A 20,591-nucleotide genomic window follows, 5' to 3' on the forward strand; every position below is an offset into this window, starting at 1 on the left:
CAGCTTCTCAGGGTGGCTTCCAGATCACGTCCAAGGTCAACTGAACACAAGCATCAGGGCACAGCTTTTGGATAACATGGCTAATAAGATTCCAGGATGGCCAATGAGTTGTTAACGTCTTTGCTGTGCTAGTGACAGCAAAATCGAAAGCTTTATCTACCTCCAATGGCCATCCTTCAAACATGATGTTGATGAGTATCTTCAGGAGGAAAAAAAGGAACAAAAAGAATTATCATCATCAGGAACTTAGAAAAGGTGACATCCCTTTTAATACAATCAAGCATAATCTGTCAGAATTTACACGGAGTTAAGAAATACATTTTCATTCTCAGTGTAAATTCACCGAGCAGTAGAGGAATGTATGGAGGAAAAAACCCTCTATATTTTTTCAGGTTATATCATTCTTCAACAGCTTTAAATTACAAGTGAGGTTGTTCTTACAAGTATGTTATAAACACCTTCCCTTTTCTTGATAAAGCAGTTACAGCATGAATTTATATGACCGGCAGAAAGCAACACTAGATTCTTGAAATCATCTTTTCCCAGTTTAAAATATAGTCTGACCTATGAAATTTGCCTAAAACTTGGCATCTGTGCTCACCACTGGGTCCTGCTATGGTCTAGTTCAGTCGGTCTCTCCCTAGTCCCACAGGGTCAGACACACTTTCGAGAGGTCATAGGCCACTTTATATTAAGCAGTTCAATGAAAAAGGAATAATTCTCAGCTCCCTATGGATTTTCGTGCTTTCAAAAGGTCAAAGGCTCTGCAGAGCCCAGTTTGCCTTCTGGGCTGGAACAGTAAAGGCACATCAGTTTCTATGGCCAGAGGCACACGGGGCAGCGTGGCTGTCACTGCCCACGTGTGCAGATGCATCGATTAGAGGCGGGTTTGAGCACTCTCCTGATCAAAGCTAAAGCAGCGCCCAGGAGAGAGCCCAGCACGGCTCACCTGCCCCGCTCCAAAGGCACAGCATCCTTCTTTCCTGCACGGACCGCCGAGAGAGCCTGCCCCCATCCCGGTGAGCCAGGAGGGAAGACGCAAGGCAGAGGAAGAGGCTCCCCTCGTTCGCACGCAGGGGCGAGGGAGCAGCCCCAGCCTCGTGCCTGTCCCCCCCGAAGGTCTGTGTCAGCACCACCGGGTACTTTTGGAAAAGTCTGGGAATGGCAGGGAAAAGACCTAGCTCCGACAATTACACAGCCTCCCAGGGGTGTGAGTTGCTACGAGCATCGCCCAGAAACGTCCATAACCCTCACCCACAGGAAGAGCTCAGAAGTGGATCCCAGCAAAGGTAGAACCATGCTCTTCATCAGTTCTGCTTCAATGTCTTAGTTCAACAGAGGCATTAAAAAAAAATAAATAAAGCCCAAGACATACTGAAGAACCAGTGATATGAAAATCCTACTTGGGAAATGACTATTCTTTTAAGAATGCTTTTCATCCAATGAAACTTTTCTTTGTACATTATCAAAGAGCAGCAGTGGACACACTGGACACACAAACTGGCAGACATATCTGACTCAGGTCTGGGTGGTGGAAGGAGGGAATGAACCACAAAAAACTCTGTTTTAAACACACTCCCTAAATTCACATCAGAGCCCCACAGTGTTACCTGTGTACCAAGGAAAATTACTTGAGTAACCAAGATGAGCTGAGGGAAACCCATGAGCAGCACCTTGAACACAAGGTCCTTCTTCCTCTGAAAGAGGGATCAACCTCTCTGCAGTCTCCCTTTTCAATACATATCAAAATGCAAAAGCAAAGGTAAACGTTTCCAAAAGGAACTGTCAGCCAGGACTGAATGCATTTCAAGAGCTATTTATCAGCAGTATTTCCAGGGCTGTATCAGCAGTTACTTCTCTCAAATATCACACTGCATTTTCCCTAGATTAGCTCCTGCTCTTTATACTGCTCTGTCCCTCATACTGCCTATCCTCTGTATGAGGACTGCTAACTACAAGCTCAAAACTTAACAGAATTAGACCTTCTGAAAGTTACAAATGCATTTCCTCATTTATTTTTTCCACCTCTTTTTATTTTTCTTTCACTCCATAAGATTTCAGTACAGAAAAACATCAAAAATACTCAAACATTATCATATTCATGGCCTCTGAAAGACTTAAACACTCAATTTTGCTTCAGCTGCTTCTTCCTTTTTCCCCTATGAGCTGTCAAATACTTGCATGCAACAGCCTAGTGTGTCAAAAGGAAAACAAAGCAGCAGCAGTGCTGGTTTTATCCTAGGGACAATGAAATTGGAGATCAAGTGATCGGGACATTAATATTTATATCCAATATTAAAAAAGAAGGCTGAAAGTAGAATGTAATTTTTAAGCATGTTGTAAAATGTAGCAAACAATTTGAGTAAGTAAAGGGTAATGCTGGAGTATGAACTGCTATAAACAAGAATTTATTTATGCCAGGAGGAAAGCATCACACCCCTGAGATGGATAAAAATTGTGTAACTGTCAAATGAGAAGTAGGATACAATGAAAACATTAAATAAGAAGATCTATAAAAGAGCCAGTGACTTGATTCACAGCTAAAACTTGGTTCAGGTTCAATAAGGGAAGAATATATCATGGTTAATGACTTATAACAATTAGGATGCAAGTTGTTTGGTTTAAGGGAGATTTATCAGATTCTTGCTGGTCTAAATCAATGCAACTTAAGTTGTAAACCACAGCTGCACATTCAGCCCAGGAATTTCCATGTAGATGCCAGCTTTTACTGCTTTCCCTGCTTGGACATACAGCACTGGATTTTGCAGAGAGCTCCAGATGAAACCCTGGTATCACTATACACATGATTATTCAGTACCTGCACATGATTAATCAGTATCTGCACAAGCAAATGCCCCGTTAGGTGCTTGGACTCAGGAGGCACCTGAGGCATTTAATAGGAGCAGGAAGCTGGGATTCCTTTATTTCCTTCCCTCTGTTGCAAGGACAGCAGGGATTTTAAAGAGCAGAAGCAGCTGATTTCCTTGTCCTACAGCAAACCAATCCTTAGCAATTAAATGCCCCAACAGCTGTCACCACAGTGACACCAGTCCTGTGTGTGCTTGAGATCATCCCTTGTCACTGTTATGATTTAGCTACCACTGTAGAAGCTGTGCATTCAAGTTATTTCAATCCATTTTTCACCTCATCCAACTGCTCCTGAAGGGCATTGATGTGCCTTTTGAACAGATTCAGGCATTAATTGTTGTGGTGACCATAATGAGGACATGCTTTCTGTTCGTTGGTCTTCAAATACAGGTTTAGATTGTGAAACAATTATGCAACTAGATCTTTAAAAAAAAAAAATCTTTGTGACCACATATTTGCCTGCATAATCTCATCTAAACAGGGATTCTTATTTAAAAGTGACTCAGACAATAAGGCCACACAAGGATAACAGCGCTGTAAGTGGTTTTCAATGGATAAAAATAATAATAATAAAATTACATGCAAGTTCCACTTTTGTGTGAGGTTTTCTATTTGAGGGCATGTAATAGAACAGAAACATTTTAAAATGTCTGCATAAAAGGCATTCCCCATGCTTCAGATCAAAGAGTAATAGTAAAAGATTAAGCACATTTATTGCTAAGTAGAAAAACATTTCAACATACCAGATGAAGCTAACCATGTGCAAAAGATGTTTGCTTCAGTTCCTAATACAAGCTACCTAAATATAAGTTTTACAAGCAACAGACAATGGAAAACCAGCAGAAGATGATGAATTCCAAAACCCCAAGCTCTCCACCAATGCAAGTTTATCAGGACAGCCTGAAAAGCAGCTGCACACTTGCCAGCACAGCTAGCCAGGGAACCTCACACATCCCATTTCCATTCCGAAGAGATTCTGCTGTGGGAGCTGGGCATCTCACACGTGCCATTGCCAAATTTAGCACACAGGGCTAAAGGTGTTGACACCACTGTTAGAGAGGCTGTAGAGGAACTGTACCAGCAGCAACCCCAGGAAGGGAGCAGCCTCCAAAGATGCTCCTCTGGCTGCTCACCATTCAAGCTCTGTACAGGTAAGCTCACCACAAGCACCAAGAGATCAATTTACATCACGTGTCTATCAAACTTTACAGCTCTACACCATTAAATGTCTCTGCTGAGCAAAATGTGCAATCCTCAGCACCCCACAGATCATCACAAGCTGTTAAGGTTAGAGCAAAAGAAACACTGCTGTCCAAGGATGGTCCAGCCCCCTTGCCTAGGCTCAGGTGAAACAGAACTTGCTAAAGGTGTCTTCAGGAGATAACCTGCTGAGCCAGCTTTCCAGCATCTGCCAGAGAGGCAACACACTGCAAAGACACTAATGAATGTTTCCTGCTGCTTGCTGGAAGCCCTGCCCTAACCAGTGCTCTTCCAACATCATATTCTTAATCAAGAAGTATCTTTGCTAAGTACAGGCTCTTCATTGTATTCTACAAGCAGGAAAAGAAATTTCCTTCCACGAGGTTACAGACAGCCTTGACTATATATTGTCCAGCATTTCTTGAAGGTGAAATCCATCTTGCTTTGAGACTCTCTGTCATTCAGCCAAGAGGACTGAAGAGCTGCTATGACATACAGACCCTCGTGTTTTAGGAATTAGAAAGCATAGGAGAAAATAGGAATAGTCCTCGAGAGGAACAGCCAGTCAAAACTCTGACAACCACACAAACCATCCTTCCCTTTTGGCAATTCTGTCCCTTGGCAAGCAGCACGTCCATTATTTTACTTCTAAGGGAACTATGAAAAGTTCTTGGGGTTTTTTCTAGCTTGAACAATACGTGGAGCATTGCCTTTAGAGTCAGTGATTTTGTACATGTCAGCAAAGCCTGATGTTCCAACAATTGTTTGCCAGTGGCATGCACTGAATTAGTGGATGGTTTTCAGTGACAGTCAAACTCCAGAGAAGGCAATGGAAAGTTTGCCTGACTTAAAACCCAAGAACGTGGTGCAGTACAAACTGCACATAAAGGAATCCAAAGGTCATATGTAATATACTCGATTGAATTTCTAGGTTTTCTAGATGCTTATTTCCTTCCTGATGTCATTAAAAGATTCTGAAGAGCTCATGAACAAAAGTCAAACATCCCAAAGACTCATAGAAGGATAAGGATACTTGTACCAAAAGGACAGTATGAAAATGCCATTTTGGAAATTTCCACTGCTTTTAAAAGACTGTTATTTTTGCAGTGGAAGGAATTAGACTGCAGTGAAAACATCAGTACTTAAATACTCTTATTTGGCCTGCTTCCTATCTTTCCTAAACAGGTACAAAAAGAGGTAAAAAAATCCAAACGAACACGCACACAAAATTCTACACTGAACCTGAGGTTTGATAAACAAGAATAATTACCACCTGAAAAAAACTAACTAACACACTTGTTAAGATTTAGAAAGCCTACACATAAAGAAAGGGAAAACAGTAATCAGAGCAGAATACAAAAATGGGATAAATGGTTTAATGTTTGGACTAACTCGATAAACTTGCCATCAATCAGAACCAAAACATGCAGCTAAAGTGTCAAAATGACTTACACAGAAACATACAGCCTCCAAATTTCAAGTTACTATTTTCTTGGAGTTGGATTAGTTGGTGGAACAGTTTATTATTCTTTGTTGTTTACACAACCTACAGTCCTACTGTAAGTGCATACGAGTATCCATGTCTACATTGGGAAGAACACTGATTTCAAAAGCAAAAGGCTCAGATTAGGAGACCAAGGTGTTGAGAACAGAGCTAGAAAATAAGGAGCTAGAATGTGCACTGGGATTAATCACTCACAGAGTCCAGGTTTAGGGGGAAAAAAAGGGAATTCAAGAGCAAAATTAACAAGAGAAGTAGTCAGGAAGCTGAAGCTGAGTAAGCAGAGCACTGAGAGCAAATGAGAAAACAGGTGGGAAACATGAAACCACTGTGGAAGGGAGACTTGCAAACAACAAGCACAGACTGGTTGAGGTCTCTGGGGCCACTGGTACAAAGAGAAGCTGGGACTTGGTTGGGACTCCAAACCCAACAGTTTTGTTCCTGCTAGTAATACATATGTCAGTGTCTGCTTTACCAGTTCCATCTTCACAAAGCCTAGGAAATGACACCACTATTAAACAAACAAACAAACAAACAACCTACTTTTTACATTTCTTTTTTAGTTAGTGACTACTGTCTTGGAATTGATTGCTAGGGATTTTCTTCTTTTTTACAGTCTTTTCTACAGCATTTCTTGTAATGGTGTGATGGAAAAATTGAGATAGAAATTTATCCAAGGCCACACAGCTTGCCAATACCAGGGCCAGCACACAAGTTGAGTGCCTTCCTCTTAAACCCAATGCTTATTTTTCCACACTGTGCTCCTCTACAGCCAGGGATGCTGAGTATCACCCTGTCAGAAGCAGGGTTTCTGAGAACTTTGGGAAACACTCAGCCTAAATTCCATTATATTCAACCTCCTCAGAATCACACAGTGATTCACAGTCTTTCTGGAAGAAACCCTCAAGGATTTTTTGGCACAATTTCCTTTCTTCTCATCCTGATTCCAATCCCTTTCCAGCCGCCTCAGCATCGCTCTTCCAGCTTCTGTCACTCAGTCCTCACTCCTCAAATACTACAACTGTGTAAGCTCCCCCAGCTGGAGCAGTGCTGGCACGGGGCCCAAGGTAATAAACCTATCAGAGCTTATTAGCTCAGCATGCACTCTGTCCCTCAGCCCTGATGTTAGCATCTCTCATTGCCCTATTCACTCACTAGCTGGGAACTGGCACACAGGAGGATGATAGCAGTGACACAACAGAACCAAATGCTTTTGTGCAGTGCTCTTCCTCACCCTTTTCCAGAAAAATCATTCTTTCCCAACCCCATCACCCCCACTTTGCTCTCTAACACTTTCTGACTTCACACAAGAAAAATTGAGCCTGTTCCATCTGGTGACTCCAGAATCCTCTGATACAAAAATTGCTGCAGTTTATTATGCCAATATATAGTAATGTAATAGATAGCCACATCCACACCTGTTGTGTCAGTCTTCTGAAAATGCCAGGAAAAAAAAAAAAAAATTAAGACCACTTCCTTCTTTTTTAATACAGGAATCACCTGCTCTACAGGATACTCCCATAATGACCAAGTAATAAAGCAACCATACTTCCAGAAAGGCAAGCTCCCTTTCCACGGGCAGACACAAACACTGGCTGGCACAAGAACTGACAAGCAAGCAGAAATCCCATCTTCCTTTTCACAGGGTCCTATTTGAGGTTTAACAAATCAGTCCGAAGGTGACATCCCATTATAAGCTCATATATAAACAGAAGAGATCTTTCTTTATATTTAAGTAGTATACAACAGGATTTCCTTCCTGCAAGGAAGGGAAAGCAGAACTATCAAAACACCAGAAGAAAGATTTCCCTGCTCCTTATCCAAAGCATAAACAACCAACCGAGTTGCCTTCCCTGGAACGTGCTGTAAACCTTGGTCTTAACCTCATTATGTTATCACCCTGCTGTGATATCACCAGGCTTGTGCCATTTGCAGTTGCCAGTAAAGTGACAGAAGCATTTTCCTCTCAGCTTCCTATCTTAGGCAGTCTATAGTTTTATTCCTACATGTACATTATCTCTGTCCTAATGCATAATTGCAGGGATAACAACCAGAAAGCCTCCATATCAGTTACAGCCTCTGATGCAGGCTGACTTTCATTCCCCTCAAACCACCTCCATTTTTTCTGATTGCATTAACACACAAGTCTGTTCTTTGCACAGACTTATACATGAGCTTACTTTACTTGTAAATTTAAATTAAGTCTCAGCAAGTTCATTAATAAAAAAAAAAAAAAATTTTGCACCTAATACAACTCCCCCCCATTTGTGTAAGTTCAATAGTTTCCAGTAACTTGCCAGTAGCAATAGTTTTCCAGTTACTTTTGCAGTAGCACTGCAAAAGTAACACATAAAAACTGCTGAAGCCAATTTCAAACATTTTTATGACTACGTTATACTATCCTGGCATATTTCTTAAAGCCAGTGACAAAGACACTGCAATGAGCATAAAAATAGGAAATTTGGGGTTTAGGATAAATGTGCATTCCAAAACTGAACGTGCTTCACAGTCCAAGTTACCATCCCTAGACTTGATAAAAAAGGCCTGAAGATTTATAGGAATTATTATCACAGGAAGATAGATTGCAGAGAAACAGGCAGAATATCTACGTGGTATTTAGCCTAAATTTGCAATACATAACAGCTATTCACAATTCCTGGCTAATAGCAAAAGGGAAGGAATTATTAACTGAGCTCTTCTGTACCTAGTTCCAATGCTCATCTCTGAGGCATCCTATCACATAGGTCTTGCAGCTAAAGCCAAATGGAGACATGCAGGAGGTTCCTGGTTTTGTTCAGGTAAGTGGGGCTCGTGTCTCCAAGACTTCAGTGGAGGCACACAGCACTGCACATGCTCCCTGTGGTCACACATCTGACATTCACACACAAATTATTTACCAAAGTATTATTTAGGTACCATTTTTCTACTTTTACAGAGAGAAGGAAAGAAGGCACCCACACGATTCAGGATTCCTTTCTCTTCCCTCCCCATCCTCTTCTCCATTACTTGTTGAAGGCAACTGACTGAATTTTAACCTCGGTCACCAAGGAAAACCTTATTTGAAAAGATATGATGGAACCTTGGAGAAGGAATACTCAGAGCCTGAGGCAAATCTGGCAGCTTATTGGGAAAGTGTTATGACTCTTTCAGAGCTTGTAAAACAGTTACTGCCCGTCGTGTTCTCTGTAGGTCGGTTCTTGTATCTCAGGGAGTTAGAGATGGCTTAGGAAACCAGGGATGTGGGAGTTTCTCTGGTAGCTTTAACCCTGAAAAAGCTAAATTGCAACATGAAAATGAATCAACAGTTCTGATTCATTTTCAGCTAGAAAGATTCTGCATGCATTCAACCATCTTTCTGCACAGCACACACATCAGTGCATGGCCCACACACACATTTCCCTCAGACACTCCTTGCCTGTGGCACATCACGGCCTTTGCAGCCCTCGACTTCGTGGCTACAAAATTAATCTGATTGTGAAATAGATGCTCCCAAGTAGAAAAAAATTCAAAGATGGAGTACATGAGCTTATACAGGAACCCCAGCTTCTTTCTAGTCTCTTCCACGTACAGTTTGGCTCTTTGACAGTAAGGTCCCACTCTTACACATTTCCTGCCTTGTGGAATAGCTTTCCTTTAGCTGTCACCTATTCTTTCATCCCATTCCAAAACACAACTAATGCATTTTTCCACCCTCATCTCACCCATTTGCCCTCTCTTCCCCTCCCTGTTGCTCAGGACTTTACTCACAGTGTGCAGCAGATGCTGTGTACTCAAGTGTGTTCCCCAATAGCGGTGCATACACGCCAAGGGACGAGTACATCAGCTGAGAAAACAACAGCAAAACACACACAACCCAACAGCCACAAACACAGACCACCAGGAGATCACAGGCTAGCGAGCAGTCAGAGCTCCAGGGTTTGATCTGTACCATAGAAGAGTCTCGACTTCACCAGTACACACTAAATATCCCATTTTCCAGGTTTAATTGTTTTTTCCATTAAAACACAAAGAACAAAGTGGAGTCAAGCAGATTACTCATTTAACTTTATTCTTCCTCTACTTCTGTGAAGCAGCTATTTAGGTAAATTAACAATTCCTCCTCATCCTCAAGGCTGTAGCATCTCCAAACTTTCCTGAGGTGATAACTCCTGCTTGGCTAGGTTTTTTTAAACCCTACCGACAAAAAACACGAGTGTTTTTATAGACATCCTAAATGATGCAAAAGACATCTTGGAAAACAGATGCAGAAGAGAAACTTAACTCAAAAGGTGCACATATTCCTCCACAGCAGAACAGTTTCAATACATCTCGTTCAATTACAAACATACTTCCAGCCTGGTTTTAGCCAGCAGTCGCCTCACTGAATTAAGGCAAATACCCACAACCCAAATAAAGTCAACACAAATTATGAGTCCTTTAACCTTCAAATCTGCTTCATCTTCCTCTTTCAGCCTTGCAAGTCAGAACATCCATGAACATACCTGTTTTCCTCACCAGGGGATCAAGTGAATCTGCTTTTTATTGAATAAAATATAGTAATTTTTCAGAGGTGGCCTACTGAAGCTTTTTAATTGTACACCCCACAATCCATCATTGTTAAACACCAAGTCACACTAGCAAAGAGCAGGCAAAGAGAAACAAGACCAACTCATGTGCACTGTACATGTAGGGAGTGGTTAACAACCACTCATCACCTCCTGCTCCTCTTTTTCTACTTCTTCAAGGAGTTACCTTGCAAAGGCACTGCACTACAAGTTTTTACTAACCTCTTTTTCTTTTAAACACAAAAGTATTGTTTTCAGCAATTCCTGAAGTTTGCACTGTGTTTTCTAAAACTTCAAGAGATATTTAATCAAATGACTGACTTCCAAGAGCAGCATGAATCTTTTTAATCACAATGCCTGTCAGCCACCCCAGCTGTTGCTACTTTAGAAGTATGGATTTTGTTTTCCTCCACTGTTGCTCTAAAATTTCTTAAGTCTCAATAAATTTTATTCAGGAAATAGCATCCCTACTCCTTCCTAAACTCTGGGAGTAAGTTTTCACCCTGATCCAACCCAACAAGCAGCAGATTTATTCACATATTTGAGAGGAAAAAAAGTGTTTTCTGCTAATTCAGTGAACTGCGTTCCAGAGCTGGTTTGTGTTTTGCCCTTACTGAACAGAATTCTTTGCTATGGCTTCATGCTAAGCCAAAAGTAAACACTCTTCCCTTTTATACAGACAGCTCAATCCCAAAGTACCAACACTGGCATCAGTGGTGACAGAAGAAAAGCTGTATTCCCCCAACAAGAGGGAATAATCAAAAAATCCAAAAATAAAATTAAAAAAAAAAACAACCCCAAGCAAACACCAAACAAACAAAAAACCCCAACCCCACAAATATTGTTCAGCCAAATCAATGCATGGGTCTGAAATGCAAGCATTAAAAAGTCATCAAGCTGTGCTCTCAGGTATCACTTGGGAAGAGGACAGTACCAACCTCACAATGGCACACAGTAAGACAAAAACCACCAGATATCTTTTAATCAGGGGCTATCTCCCACAAATACAGATTGAAATCCACCAAGAGCTTTTGCAGCATGCAGAAATTTGTTAATCTAAACATCACATCCAGCACCTGTGCAATTTTTTGGAATATTCTTCTCTAAAACCAGCTCAGCTGATACGGGTACTAACATGAATTGACAAGACATAGCAGTCAAAACCAATTTTTATGATGCTCTAACCTTTGGTGGATATATTTACATTCCCTACCTTCAAAAGTCTCCATGATCAATTTTCAAAAGGACTTTCAAAATAGCAAGACAACACCATTGAGGACTTACCAGATTGGAATTGGTGGCATTGGAATCATCTTCTGGAAAGGGGATATAGATAGCTAAGGCCACACAATTGGCAAAAATAGTCAGTAAAATAATTATTTCAAATGGTCTGAGGAATGGAGTTAAGGAAATTGTTTCAAAATGAGCACACAAAAATAAAACTAAATTTAAAAAAAAAAAAAGATTTATAAGAATTCTGTTTAAAGGAAGCATTCCAAGCCCCTTATATTCTGAAAAGAAACATATGCCTTTTTAAGTGCTTTTAGGAGCTCCCAGCCAAGAATCTTCCTAATATGTCAAAAGCAGTGTAGGCCAGTCGCGTGCCAGAGTAAACACAGATTTCTTAAAAGTTTTTTCTTCTTTTACTTGTTTAGATTGCATTTTCCCAACTTTCCTTCGAGTGTGGCTGCACTAGTTTTAATGAGAGAAACCTGTTTTATAATGATTGCCCTTGTTCCTTTCAGGATCAATTTTTCTTGGTTGTTTTCATCTGCATTTATAAATTCACAGATAATTTTAACAAACATTTTGGGTTTTTTCTTTTGCTGTTGTTGCTGTACTTTTTCCCACCTTTCTCAGTTTCTCTCTCATATCTCAGAGTTCAATGTGAGGACCCAAGCAATACATGCATACAAGTTTAGAAGACATTTAAAGAAGGATAGATAAGGCAGAAAGAAAGGTCTTTGTCCAAAACATGCTTACACTGCACATTGCCATGTATACTTGTTTTGCTTTTAAATTATTTGAGGGAGTATTTCTTTTTCCCTTAGTTGCATTTCATTTGGCATCAGAGGGAACACAAATGTCCCTGCACATTATACTAGGAACACCAGGAAGCTGAAAGTCCCTTCTGACAGAGAAACAATCCATAGGCATTTCAGCCTTGCATCAACTCTGTTAGGGAAAAGAAAAACCAAATATTTGGAATGCTCAACAAAGAAATCCTGCACAGGCTCAATGACCCCTGACTGTCCACTGGAATCAAAGGGCATTTTTCTACTGCCCAGTCTCCTGGCACTGCACTTTATCTACTTCAGGGGTCTCCTTAATCTCAGTTGCTGTGAAGTGTCTCCAAACTCAGACTAGAGACCGGATTTATGGTCTGTCTACATTTACTGGCCTGCAAGAATATCCTGGAGGCTAGTTCTGGGATAACTCACCAGTACCCTGGAGGGGAATGAAGAGCAGGATAGAACAGGGAGGATGCCAAGCATAACCTGTGCCCCAGAGTGCATTCGAGCATGAATTTATCTACCATGGGACTGGCTCTGCAGCGTTGCCAAATGTCAACACAGCATGTATGATTTTGGTCAGCAGACCACTGTTCTCAGCAGGCTTTAGCAGGAGACAACAGGAGATCTTTGAATGTTAAGCTGAGCTGCAAGATACACACATATTCCGGGCACCTGACTGCTGTTTATACTCCAACACATTCTACATTTCACATATGGAACAGTCAAAGGGTTCCCAGCTCACCAGACTACTGTGCTCAAGCCTCTGAACAATAGGAAATAAGTGGTACCACGGAGGAAGAAGAGCAGATCAGGATAGGAAGGCTACACAAGAAATCAGGAAGAATTCTCAGGCATATACTACACCTCAGGCTGTTTGTATAATGTTTACTGTTTAAAGACCTGAACTTCCACAGGCTTTCACTTTCTGAATCATTTTTTCCCACAGATTTTTTGTTTTGGCAGGATTATTATCCATTAACTTACCCCTGTTTACACATTTTCTTTTACTTCTTTTCCCTTTTTGAACTGTAAACATTAAATTCTATAAAATCTAAAAATACAAAAGGCAGAAAATCAAATACACAGCTAAGTCTTTGCAAAAATAAGGTAATTGCTTCATTTTATTTTTCTTAAATGCAATTGCTCATTCAGGCTCTTAACATTGTAAGATTTGGGTTGTAAGAAAGTACCACCTGATATTTGTTTAATATCTATTATGCTTAAACTTTAGTGGTACCACCAATTAAGTTTCTCAGTAGTTTTCAGCAAGTTGGAAAAGCCAGAATATAGGGTTAAGCTAAAGCTTGTCACAACCCTTTGACACTGCTTCTTGTCATCAAAGTGTTTGATGTTTACAAACTCTAGATATCCAATGAGAGGTTCTGATGGGAAAAAAAAAAAAAAGTACTTCCATCAACTCACCTAAAACCAAACAAAACCCAAAACCTGCAAGCTTCAGCATCTTGGTATGGTTTTAATGGCTTTGTTTGGTCATCTCTTGATCTCAGCAGTGCTGTATCCTGGTTTACAAGGCATCATTCCCATCATTCACTGCTGATCTTATTCATCTATCAAATGTCACTCACTGCTTTCTCTGAAGACATGTGGTTACTGGGGTGCTGCTAAGTAAACCAAGATTCAGTTTTATCCTGTTAGTCATCACCCATCATCTCATGCTTAAAGTATCAGACTTATGTCAGAAGCAATAAAAAGTAGCAAACTTAATCAGGGGATTAAAAATTAACATGTAAAGAAGAAAGGAACAGGCAGGCAGGTAGTTTAAGGACATGGAAGGATTGACAAGAGCATTTTTAACAAGTTCTTCATCTGAAAAATATGTCCATGTCAGCAATACCTAATATACTCAATTTCTGTTTTCACCCAGCATCCCACCAGACACCCAAAGGAATAATATTATCACATTGTCTTAAATGCCTTAATTCATTTTTTATCATATTAACTACTGCCAAGTTCTGTACTGCCTTTCCCTGAACATGCTTATCTGTCCCTAAAAACATTCTTTTTCTTTTGTATTTCCTGAAGAACCCCATTAGCTTGTGATTACTGCTCAGGGTTGATCCTGGTTTCTCTTTGAGGGTGCCAAGGAGGCACACTTCATTTCAGTTTGAGTTTCACACCAAAGACTCAAATTCCAGCTTGCACTGCTCAGACTTGGGTGACTAAAAAGGCTTTGCTCCTTGCACATAATAAAGTGATGGTGCAACTCTCCCTGGCTTTCCAGGGAAGCAGCACTGACCCCTACACTGCAGTTCTGTGCCAGTGGCTATCATCTATCATCTGTGACACTGTCTCTAGTTCAGACTATGAGATCTCCCTCTGCACTGCATTTGTACATGTTGCAGGATTGCTTTAACTCTATTTCCTTTTCCCTTCTCCTACATAACCATTATCCCCCACCGTACATTACTGAGCCTTATTATTTTAACCAGAATTGCAACATAATTCACAGTCCTCAGCCCTGTCTCAGGGTCTTACTGCAATACCTTTGGGGTTTTTTTACCTTGTCCTTCTGCCCCACTCTTTTCTTCATACTGTAGAAAGTGTGATGTCCACATGTTTAACAAAAAAAGGGGGGGAATCAAAGTACCAGAACTTTAAAATAAATAGAGGGAAAGCCAGAAGCTGCTGTCCCCCACTGAATCAGTTCAATTCTGACCTCAGACACCTTGAGCATCTCCCGTGCATTTTAGCCTGGGCCATATGTTTTTCAAAGAGCAGAATTCAACCACTAACCTTTACCATTCAAGCTCCCAGTGGTTTCTCACACCCAAGTACAGCTCAGGGTTCAGTTCTAATCCCCTTTCCTGCCACCCCCCCAGCATGAACCATCTCAGTGAAGACCCCAAAACTCTCCGCGTGCTTTACGCTCCCGGCAGCGCCCTTCAACTCAGTGCATTGACTGCCCCCCGCTGAGGAGCAGGAGCTGATGTGCACAGACGCTCCGCTGCCTGCCCAGCCCCTGCAAAAGGATATTTCCATTCGACGATGCTGATGCACGCCCTCCGGATGGGATTCTTCAGCGTGAGGCACAGCAGCGCCCGGGGAGGACGCGTGGCTGTGGTGGTACCCTGCTTCTTCTGCTTGCCATACTGCTGCCGTTTCCTCTGCGTGGAGCTGGCTGTGGAGATGGTTGCGTTGCCAGCGCTGCCCATCAGCTTGGCTTGCCTGGCGGCATCAATCGCAGCTTGCCAGGACAGAGCTGCCCCCGGCGTGGGGATGTGCTCCGGGGCGAGCCCTGCGGCTGCATTGGCGTTCATGTTGGCATGAGCTGGACGGGGACTCCCATAGTTGGAACCTGTGGGGGAGAAAACAGAAGTAAACTAAACCGGAGAAATCTGTGAGGAGGTTTTTTTTTTTCTAAACTGCAGGAGAGACAGCTAGAGTTTTTGAAAAAACCTGCAGTGTCAGCAAACCTCGAGAGCTGAGGTTAAGGATAAGTGTAGGGTATTGCAGGTAACTCAAATTCTTCATTGTAAAGTAATACTACTCTGCAATCCTTTGTCTTGCAAGAGACTCCCAAGTGAGACTGATGGATACTGAGCTGTTCAAAGTGCCTCCAATCAATACAGTCTCTAGAGAGTCACAGAAAAGAAACTACCCTTCTTTTTCTTTTTTACCCACATATTTTGCAAGTCAGACTGTTTGAAAGCTCAAAAGGTGAGGCCAGCCCTCATCCCCTCATCACTCAGACATGCAGCACTATGCTATCCAGCACGTGTCAAAGGAGCCAAACGAGACTGTCAACTCCTATCATAAAAATCTTCATGCTTTTTCAATATTAGCTCAAGGTAAAGTGAAATTTTACCAATAAGCTAAATTCTCTCTGCAAACAGTACCTATGTATGAGCCTCAGAACAGCCTGACCAGAAGGTGCAGTGGAGCAGAAACCAGCACACAAAGGCAGGGCTCGTGGCCTTTGTGCTCTGTATGTTCCTGTGCAGAGTTTAGGCCAACCAACATATATTTAGAAATTGGAACCAATTCCATATCCTGATAAAGTGATAGACAACCTACTGAATCAGTGGAGAAATGGGGTTTAGAAGCATGAATTAATAAGAATGCCAAAACCCAGCAGTGCCAAGTTTTGCAGCTTCTTTAGCCGAATGTGAGGAAGTGTATGCATTTGTCCAATCATGATAATGGAATATACACATCAGGTGATATGTGGCTGATACTGAGAAGGTCTTAGCAGTACAAAAAACAAAGTCACTCTTTCAAGCTAGTGCAGTTATTCCAGTGTTTCAGTGAAGACAGCTAAGTCACCTGTGCCTCTTCAACGAGGCTCTTCCAGTGACTCAAATGCAAACCTCGATCACTTCAAGAGGAGAGAATTTTGCAACTTCAGAACAGATTGCCTTACTCTTTGGACTGTGCTTCAGCTGAGTTCTGCAAGAACTTGTGAAAGATAACTGAATTTTCCCCAGACACTTTTCAGAAAAAAATGTAAGCCCTGCTTAAAAAGTGCAACATAGAATCTACACAAAGTCACAACAGCAAACTTTGATTAAGAGGAGTGCCTTATTTAGGTATGTCCTATGTCATATTTAAAAGACTACTTTTATTTGTTGTGGTCTTGTGAGTTTGCCTGTGGCCTATATGTTGAGGTACAGATAAAAGGAGGCCTGAGGGATCAACAGATCTTATTTCTCCACAGTCCAGCTTCAAAACCCTGCCCTGAGACTGGTGCTTCCATTTACATCTGAGCAGCAGACAATACTTCAGAAAAAGTGCACACACAAGGGGCAGAGAGCAGGAAGCCAGTCAAGGAGTTAGATCACCTATTTCAAAGCAAGCTCAAAGCCTCCTGCTCACTATGCTCCACTTTGGATTCGTGCAGAACTGAACAGGACAGACAGGCTCCTGTAGACTATCAGACAAAGACCACTTGTAACTCTGTTTCATTTACAATATCAGATGAAAGACATTTAAAACCAGGGAGCTGGCAAGCTCTTCTCGAATGGAAATAATTACTCAAGATGCATATTTCATAGCTGGATGTGCAGTGCCAAGGTATCACAGCACTGACTGCACTACTGATGAATTAAAGCAGGTAGAATCAATACAATGACACTGACACACAGAGTGCAACAGGACATGCCTCCACCTAGAAAACATTCAAGATTTGTAAATTCATCTCACTGGCTCGCAAAGAAGGACGTGATAGAGTCAGATGCTATTTTATGACAGGCATTGCCATAAGATTTTCAGGCTGTCATAGTCCCATGACATAGCAGGGAAACCTAGAGCTTGTCTCTGCTCACTGAGAAGCCTCCTAGCTGCAAACCAGCCAAAGGAAGCTGATGAGTAATGCGACTCTGATATGTGAAAGGGAAAGCTGAAAGAAACAAGGAATGGGAAATGGTTAATTCACATCCCTCGGATTTTGAAAGTGAAGAAAAAGAGCTTTCAGAATCATACAGGCTAAGCAGATTTCCTCGATGAAGCAGGCAATCAAGTGGCAGACAAACTTAGTTTCCTAAGGCTAAGCAAATTGTGCACAGCACTACTCATGGGATACGTATTTATTTTCAGACTAGTTCCAGATGCAGTTTTTCTCTTTAGCATCTATTTGACCTCCCTAGCCTGAAGCATGCTGGAAAGGAAAAATAAATGGAAAATTACTCTAATTATTCTCCAACTCCAGCTCTTATTTAATGCTGACCCATTAGAGGGAATAAGAAAGATGTGTGTTTTCCAGCAAAAGCAAACTTGCTGATCCCTCTCCACAGTGTTCTTATCATGCTGACTAGACCATGTGGTCCTGTAAATAAAGAGCTGCTGCATCTTAATGAAGACTTCTCTGCAATTTGGGAATGTGCCAAGCATCTTCATTGTTATTTCAGATTAGTTAGGTTCCATATGAGGATCTAAGCCCGTGCATTTTGACTTTGATGTGCCAGCAAAGTTAAGGATCCAGCTTTTGGTGGTTTCATTGGTTTTGCTTCTAATATGATCAGCAGCCCCATAACAAAGTGCTTCGTCTCAAATTAATTTCAAACGATGAGTCAGTAATGACAGATTTATATTAACAAATATTACTAATATTGATTACTGATAAGGATCTGTCTGTTTTATGAAGCTCAGAGGCTGCAGACACGATCTGTAGTAAATGACTAATGACAGTGACAAATGACTTGTTCTAGAGGTACTTTATAGAAATAGTTTGAATAAAAGAGTGAAGCTCCTACAGCTACATTCAAGAACCGAGCAAAATATTTTCAAAGACAGAACAGCCAAAGTCTCAGGGAGAATGAAATTCCACCCTATAATCTAAATGCTTAGGGTTAATTCCTGGGAAATAAGGAGAACACAGTTCATATTGAACTCATGAGGCACCATGCTGAAATTTCACCTACAGCACTCAATTCTCCCCCACCACAAAATTTTTGCTGCAACCTGAGAGCTGCATTTACTGGATTTGGGGCTTTTCTTTTTGCATGTAGCAGTGAAATACTTCATTCAATTTCCCCACTACAGATAAAGTTTCATGCTACCAAACACACCATTATTAAGCTGGATGTTGAGCAGAACTAGGAAATGGAGATTGAGCCCCCACCCAAATGCAGTAACTAACTAAACACTGTGATCCACAGCATCATCACCCTGCTAATCCCCACCACCATTCAGCAAGAATTTGTGTTGTTGACTGTGTCCAGCTGGTGCACAAAATTCTGCTCTCTCAAGTCCTTCTGTGCTACAGATCATTAATTTAAGCATCTGAATGTAATTAAACTGAAAAGTCCACATACGTGAACAAGTTTGATTACAGAGTCTTTGGAAAAGACTTTCACTTCTGAAAAAAATGCAGATGTGCAGAGCTAAAACAGATGCAGAAACAACAGAAAAACAGGTCTCGAAAATGAGAGTTAAGTCACAAAGTAGCAGGTAATGTTGCTTTATAACAGGAAATGAACCACGTCTCACAAAGTACCTGATGCTGAAAGCTTTCAACTAAATCACCAAAACTGCCATTACCAAAAACCCTATTAAAATACACAGTGATGACCATTCATAGTTTCATAAGAGGTATTTGCACTCTAATACCATCTGTCATGCCACCTACTAATGATCTCAACAAAAGATCATAAAAAAAACCCCAACTCTGCAGTGACCATCTGACACAAGGCATGGGCAAGTGACTGACACAATGGAATCCCAGCTTCTGAGGTTTTTTGACTTCATCTAATTTGCCATATATTTATTTTAGAGAAACTTGGGCTTAGACTAATTATTCAGATGAAAACAGAAGGATCCTGATGTGGAGTGTCATTATTCTTTTTCCCCCATCACTTCCACACACCTTGGCACTGCTGCACTGCTGTGTTTCTTCCCAAAGCAGAGGAGAGCTGGGCACAGTAAAAGGTGAGACTGGTTCACTCAGTGTCTTAACTGCTCTCAGAATGAAAGCAAACAGGAAGTAGGGAATGGGTCACATCATTAAGATCATGTGTGAAACCAGTTCAAGCACACAGGAAAAGTGTTATCAAATACTGAAGTGAGAGGTGTCAAAATCAGAAGCACAAAGAACAACACACCAAAAAAAGTCAGTGTGTGAGATCATCTGTTAATGAGGAAGAATGTGGAAAACATTGATCCATTAACCAACGGAAAAAGGAGAGCATTTGATATATGGTTGCAAGAAGGATTAAGTATTACATGACATTTTTGCATCAATTTTTACAAAAGAAAAAAAAAATCCATCAAGAGCTGGTGCCTAGGACAAACAATCCTCAAACCAAAGCAGGTACTGCTTCCAGCTGGAAAAGGGAAACAAGTACTTGGATAATGCCCATGCTTCCAGCTACTTTGGTACTGCACCCTAGAATGTCCTAGAGTATTTAAAGCACTCTCTGAAGTAACCTCAAAGCTGTTGGCTGCTGGGTTTGGACTCATGGAAGAGATCTCAGAGGACTCAGAAAGGGTAAATTGAATCCCCAGTTAAAAAGGAGGGCAAATTTACCATCCAGTTTAACTTCAGTTTCAAAAAAGAAAAAAAAAATCTGGAATGAGTAAAATAAACAAACATCAGCAAGTACTTGCAGGAAAAGCAGAAAAAGAGCAAGAGACATGGACCTGTCATGAACACATTGCATCAAAGAAAACCAGCTTCTTCCAGAAGTGAGCAACAGAATTCACAGGCAAGATGGAAGCAGTAGGGTCCATGTCTCCTGATTTTATTAATCAGGATAGTTTCATAAGAATTCTGGGGACATAGAAGCAAGAAAAAAAATTGGTGCATCATGAGTATGAAATCAGTGGATTATTTTTGCTGTACATCTAAATTGAAGGATGTGTCACAGGGAAGTAGCCAGCTGCCTGCCCTGGGTCTGATTCTGTTCCATGTTTTGATTCTGCTCAATTAATGATCTGGATGATTAAACGGTGAATAGTGTTATTAAACACACAGGTAACTGTGAAGCTGGGAGGTAAAGCAAATACACT

At 41.1% G+C, this 20,591-nt stretch overlaps 1 protein-coding gene across 1 annotated transcript in view; it reads right to left on the reverse strand.

The window, feature by feature from the left end:
• Positions 1–20,591, reverse strand: part of CACNA1C (calcium voltage-gated channel subunit alpha1 C) — a 467,253-nt gene that overhangs the window by 381,542 nt on the left and 65,120 nt on the right. The window contains exons 2-3 of the mRNA XM_069003652.1: positions 15,122–15,444; positions 11,398–11,502 (exon numbers count right to left, since the gene is read on the reverse strand). Of these exons, the coding sequence (XP_068859753.1) occupies positions 11,398–11,502; positions 15,122–15,444 (428 nt within the window). The remainder of the gene's footprint in view (positions 1–11,397; positions 11,503–15,121; positions 15,445–20,591) is intronic.

The sequence above is a fragment of the Aphelocoma coerulescens genome, chromosome 1A (genome assembly GCF_041296385.1).
Source record: "Aphelocoma coerulescens isolate FSJ_1873_10779 chromosome 1A, UR_Acoe_1.0, whole genome shotgun sequence".
Lineage (NCBI taxonomy): Eukaryota > Metazoa > Chordata > Aves > Passeriformes > Corvidae > Aphelocoma > Aphelocoma coerulescens.